Source organism: Dasypus novemcinctus, chromosome 2 (genome assembly GCF_030445035.2).
Source record: "Dasypus novemcinctus isolate mDasNov1 chromosome 2, mDasNov1.1.hap2, whole genome shotgun sequence".
In the NCBI taxonomy this organism is placed as follows: domain Eukaryota; kingdom Metazoa; phylum Chordata; class Mammalia; order Cingulata; family Dasypodidae; genus Dasypus; species Dasypus novemcinctus.
This window is the reverse complement of record NC_080674.1, coordinates 49713197-49719196: the sequence shown is the minus strand read 5'-3', so window position 1 is coordinate 49719196 and position 6000 is coordinate 49713197. Positions and strand designations below refer to the sequence as shown.

The window sequence follows — 6000 nt, the reverse complement described above, 5'->3', positions numbered from 1 at the left end:
TCTCCACAAGACATTTTTCTGTATTGGCGGCTGGAAGACGTGCCTGCATGTGTTTATGCACGTGGCCTTGGTAAGACAGAGATCCCGCCCCTTGTCTGAGGAGCTCCTTGAAAATAAACAAGGCATGTAAAGAGGTCAGTCGTCTGTCTCCAGGAGCAGAACTTTAATCTGAAAAACCTTAAGCAGCTGATTACCCAGGGTTATTATCCCTTTCACTGCTGTCTCCTTCTATCCTCTCTCTCTCTCTCTCTCTCTCTCTCTCTCTCTCTCTCAGAACTTCCCTTCCACCCACGAACATTTATTTTTTCAATGTTAAGCCGCACTTTCTTCTGTTCATCTAGTTTTACTCGTGAATTTCCAGCATTCAGAGTCAGCGTCTCTCGCTTTTGCCCATCTGTAACATTATTCAAACAGGCGTGCAGGAAATGCCTCTGAATTTTAGGATGTTTATTTCTTTTAGACGAACACACACTCGCTTCCTCAGTATCCCCCTGTCTCTTTCTCCCCTTTCGCGTGCAAACGCACACGGAGCCTCTCATAATATGTACAATAAATGTCTCGAGAGCTCCTGAGTTCCTGAGTTCAATGTCACGCTGGGCAGAAGTGGAGCAAGAGCGGGGAGAGAGGGCGTGTGGCGCACGGGCGGGGAGAGACCCTTTCCGGCCAGCAGAGGGCGGTCGAGCGGAGGCGCTGGCGCGCGAGCGCTGGAGTCGCGCCTCGCCGCGCGCGGGCACCCGCCGCGGTGGAGCCGGGAGCGCAGCCACTGAGGGCAGCGGCGGCGGCGGGAGCGAAGCGCACAGAGAGCAGCGGCGCCGGCGGGAAGCAGCAGCCGCTGCCGCCGCCGTCGCAGCCGGCGCGACGGGCAGCCGGGCTCGCCGGCAGCCGGCTCGCCTCCCTGCCGCCTCGGCTTCGTGCCCCCGGCGCCGGCCGCCCGGCGAGTCTGGAGCCCACGCCGTCGCCAGCCGCATCCTCCCGGCATGGAAAGAAGCGGCAAGCCCAACTCCTCGTCCAACAGCCGGGACGATGGCAACAGTGTCTTCGCCGCCAAGGCCCCCGCGACGGGCGCGGGGCCCGCTGCGGCCGACAAGCGCCTGGGCACCCCGCCGGGGGGCGGCGGGGCTGGCGCGAAGGAGCACGGCAACTCCGTGTGCTTCAAGGTGGACGGCGGCGGCGGCGGCGAGGAGCCCGCGGGGGGCTTCGAGGACGCCGAGGGGCCCCGGCGGCAGTACGGCTTCATGCAGCGGCAGTTCACCTCCATGCTGCAGCCCGGGGTCAACAAATTCTCCCTCCGTATGTTCGGGAGCCAGAAGGCGGTGGAGAAGGAGCAGGAAAGGGTTAAAACTGCAGGCTTCTGGATTATCCACCCTTACAGCGATTTCAGGTGAGGGCTCCCTGGCGCCGCCCCACCCTCCTTTCCCGGCGCGCCCCAAACACGCGGCGCGGCTCAGGGAGGGGGCGCTCCGCGGACTCCCCAGGAGGGGGTGCGGGACGGGCCGCGGGGGGGCACTGCCCGCGGCTTCTACTCCGGCGGAGTAGACTCGACTCTTCAACTAGTTTCCACCAAGCAGTGGGTTGAAAGATGAGTTCCTGTTGTCCGGGAACTCCAGGGAGGCTTTCTTTCTTTGCCTAGTGGATTTAGGGGACAAATCGGGGCAAGAGGGGGCCACGGTGACCCCCGTATGGGAGGGTGCTAAGTTACACCAGGGAAACTTTTACTTCAGAGAGGGAGTGTTAGGAAGCGGGCAGGAAGTCGCCTTGGGGTGGCGTCCTTCCTCTCGCTGTTCCTCCAAGAAGCAGGATCCTCCTAAACGGGGTTCAGGTGAGATGGGGCTACCGGAGGCAGTGACTCACGGTCTTAGCTCTTCCTGTCGCTCTCGCCCCTGGGGAGTGTTAATCTGTTTTTTCATCTGCTTGTCAGCATCTTCAATGTATTTCATCAAAATAGTGGCTGGCAGGCTGAGGAAGGATAGTCTGTGCTTGGAGAGCCCCTGGCTTGGGGCTTCAGTGGAGCTGGGGCCACCAGGCTGGGCGGGAGCGTGACGGAAGTCTGGAGTTCTTAGACAGGGGGCGTTTTCAGAGCCCCCTTCCTGAAACAGAGCGACACCCCCTCTTGACCTTGACTACAAGTCTGTTTCAGAATTCTCTTTTCCCTATCCCAGCCTTGGATCAAGGCCAGGAGAGCTGTCGGCAGGGGATATCTATGTCGGAGAATTAAAATGCAGGCGTTTCCTGATATTATTTGTCACACAAGTATTCATTCGGTTTATATGCGTGTTTAGAGATTGTCAGATGAAAGTAGTGAAGTGGAGCCTTTTATTAGCGTGTGCACACCCTGCAGAAGCAGATATAAGCTCTTGAAAAAAGGTTGGCCTCTCCATTTGAAATTGAAAACTAGTTAACTCAGGGTGGCCTTTATTTATTTTACTGAACTCGTTCGAAAAAAGAAAAATGAATAAACTAAAGAATTGTGTGTGACTCCTAAGCAGTTTTAATAGGCTTTTATTAGACAGGAAATATAACAATGGGAAAAAAATAGCATTATTTGTGTTTAGAAACTAGGGAAAATTGCCACCAACTCCGCACCTTAGTGGGAACTGTCCACAGTTCTGAATGTCATTAGCAGTTGAAAAACCCATGCTTCTGCCACGCACAAAGCCTTGTAGTGGCTGCTTTCACATTCTCTAAGATATGCATAGAGTGAATGAATTTTAAGAAGTATATAATTTGAAGGTCCTTATTTTCAAAAGAACATAACAGAGTCCAAAGAAGGGGCTTATAAAACCTAATGATATTCACAGTTCATAGATCATTAAGAGTTTGATTGAGAGAATGTCCATGTTTAAGGGACCTGCTAAATAATCAAGCATGTTTCACTCCACTAGGAAGATATTTAGTGAGGCAAACTTATAAATGACCTTGTTCTAAGATACATAGTGTTGTCATGTTCTTTAAACTTTTAAAGGCTGAAATCAAATATTTAATATGGTCTCTCCCTCAATTCCTAGTGAAAATATACTGTAATCCTTGTCGCAGATTTTACATGAAATTTTTTTTTACATGAAAACAGCCTCCAGTCTTAATAACAAAATAATTATGGTCTTCCCAGAAATAGATGCAAATAAAATTCTAACCTTTGTTTATTTACTTTCACTCTCATTACATGCATGCGTACATATGTACAGACATAGCATTACACATGATTTGTATATTTCTTAATGTGAAAAAACACAAGACTTTTCAAAATGGTGGCTCATATCAAACAATTAAACTTTTTCCCACTTATTGGGTAAAAACACATGGTCACCTTCAAGCAATTGAAATCGTATGTCAAAATCTTTTTAATGAAAGAATTGATGATAAATGTTCTCCATATTTATCCAAGGAAAGGTCTTGTGATGCAAAATATCTCTTTAAAAACAAAAAATTGTCACTGAATAAAGGAAGAAATTTTGTGATGGCTCAATATTATCATGCATTTCAAAGAAATGAGAGATGATTAAGAACTGAGCACTCCAGTGGGGGATTTTGGACTATGTGGTTTTCCCTTCTGTAAATGAAAAAAGAAATAGATAGGCATAAACTAAACACATTATTATTTAGATTTTAACTGGAAGATATTTGGAAAAGAAGAATTTAAAGAGTCAGAATTACAATATACACTGGTTTTCTAAAAAAAGCAAATTAAAGAAACAATCATGAATATATATTAATGTACAAAAGACCTTTACTTATTATTATTATTGTATTAATTTTTTTTGTTATCCATATACTAATATGAGGTCTTGTCAAGCCCATTAAGTGCGAGGATAATGTCATCAATAAAGCAAAAATAAGAAAGGCAAATTCTGGCAGTATGTTTTTCTAAAATAAAACCAATGTGCAAATAATCAAACGAATGTGGTCAAGATCTGTTCACTTCAGGCCTTTCTGAGGGAGATACTTTAGAGGAGATGCTTTGCTATGATTTCTGAAATGTGGAAACCTGTTCATTAATAATTTAGTGACAGAGAAAGGAAACTTAATAAATTTCCTTGGGGAGGGGAGATCCTGGGAAATAAAGATGCCAAGAGTTTTTCCTTGACACTATCATAAACCTTTGCATGGCCAGGGAAGTTTATTCAGCCTGCTCTTTGGTTGCCAACACACTACTGAGTGTATCATGAGCCCTTAACTCCAGGGCCTGTCTTAACTTTCACACTATGGGTAATGATCCAGTATGCCTTTTCAGAGGATTTCTAAGGCCAGGTTCCTTTCCACTTTCCCTAGTGCTCCCAATGAGACTCCCAGATAGCTAACCAGGTGCTTCTTTCACCCACCAGAGCCCAAGAGTGCTATTGCTATGTCTGGCAGATAGTTTTCTCCTACCTCCGCATCTAAGTAGGACAGAGGCGCTGTATTTCCCTTCTTTCTCAGGAGAGGATGATGTTAGAAACCTTCAGGGACTAAAGGAAAGAGTCACATAGTGCCAATAGTGTTAGAAATAACTGGGTGGAAACTGAAGATTTAGTAAAAAAACTCATGTTTTTGAGATTTATTATATCATTGACCTGGGGAAAATATAGATACTTTAAGAAATAGCTTCATGTTATTTTATTGTGAGGACATAGTCTTATTGAATTTACTCATGTTAAACACACACACACATATAAATTGATTTGGAGGTTAAATATGAATTTTGGAGATCACTAACAGTGATTATATATTTATTAGGTAAGATTTTACTTTTCATTCACTAATAAAATAAATGATACTGGTCAAGCATTGTGCTTTCCTAGCCAGTCATTAATTATGGTTGAATCATTTAAATGAGTTGAAAAATATTTAGAATACTTTTGTGGATGATTTTCTTATGTAAGGAATTATCTTGGAAAAACTACCAAACTATTTGCCATTTTAGGGATTCTAACATTATTTTAATAGAGAACTCTCACATAAGAGTTTTTTTTTTTAAATAAACAATGTTCCTATTGCATTTATTTTTCCAGTTAACATTGCCTTCTGGTAAGGGAGGTGATTTTGTATCCTGGCTTGTTATTGCTGCTGCTTTTCGTCAATTAGTGTGAATAAGTGTGTAAAAACCCTTGTGTCATAAATACATAAAGGACTCTAGAGTTGGGAGTTACTTCTTGAAGATACTGTCATTTCTGACCTTCCATCTTTGCCTTATATTGCATCCATAACTGTTTTTAAGTCAGAGGCCATTGATGTGCCCATTAGGGAAGGGAGGCTTCACCTGTATTGTACAGTTAGTCATAGAGAGAACATTTGTTTCCAGGAGCTTCTCACAAGAAAACAGTTCAATCTTCTGGGGTTTAGAACTAATTAGCCTACTGTTATGTTATCTCTGTGCTGAATGCACTTGGTATTCTCTCGACAATGCTTCTTTTATTTGCTTTCCATATCCACAGAGCCAAAATTAACCATAAGAATTTATTTTCTTTTTATATGAGGTGAATCTTTTTCTATCTTATAAAATCAATTAAGTTTTTCTTAGTGAGTCTAGTAACTGTTATGCCCAATTAGAGTGAAAATACTTGAAAATTTGTAGGTATGAAATTATTCATAGTTAGGTTTTCTGAGTATACATGCAAGTAATAAAAGTTTAAGGTATAACAAATGATTCAGTATTAATTGCATTTAATAAAAACTGCAGTGATATACAATTCAAATACTATAAGATATTACAATATACTTTATTTTTCTGAGAAACTTTCCCTTTCAAACGACTTTCGGGGACTTCCTATGAATTAAGAATCATTGGGCAGACATATTTTTACATTTTAATTATGTGAACTTTTACTTATGAATTTGTATGTTGGATAATAATGAAGGGACTTTAAACACATTGGAAAAATACATTGCTTATTATGTTTATCATATGTTCAGTTTATAAAGTCTATAACTATAGATGATTGAACAAAAAATCACAAACCAAAACAACACCGCCACTGAAAAGCAGTTGAAATACTATTTGTGATTTTGCATTATTCCATTCAATGA

At 43.0% G+C, this 6000-nt stretch overlaps 1 protein-coding gene across 3 annotated transcripts in view; it reads left to right on the top strand.

The window, feature by feature from the left end:
• The first annotated feature begins 747 nt into the window (after nt 1–747).
• HCN1 (hyperpolarization activated cyclic nucleotide gated potassium channel 1) overlaps nt 748–6000 on the top strand; it is a 479788-nt gene continuing 474535 nt past the window's right edge. Inside the window, exons 1-2 of one of the 3 annotated variants that reach the window (XM_071208085.1) lie at nt 748–822; nt 1182–1381. In XM_071208085.1, coding sequence (XP_071064186.1) covers nt 1236–1381 — 146 coding nt within the window. In that variant the 5' untranslated portion in view covers nt 748–822; nt 1182–1235. Of the gene's footprint in view, nt 1382–1746; nt 1820–6000 lie in introns of those variants that run through there. The other 2 variants (XM_058308804.1, XM_071208086.1) reach the window with 2 other exon arrangements.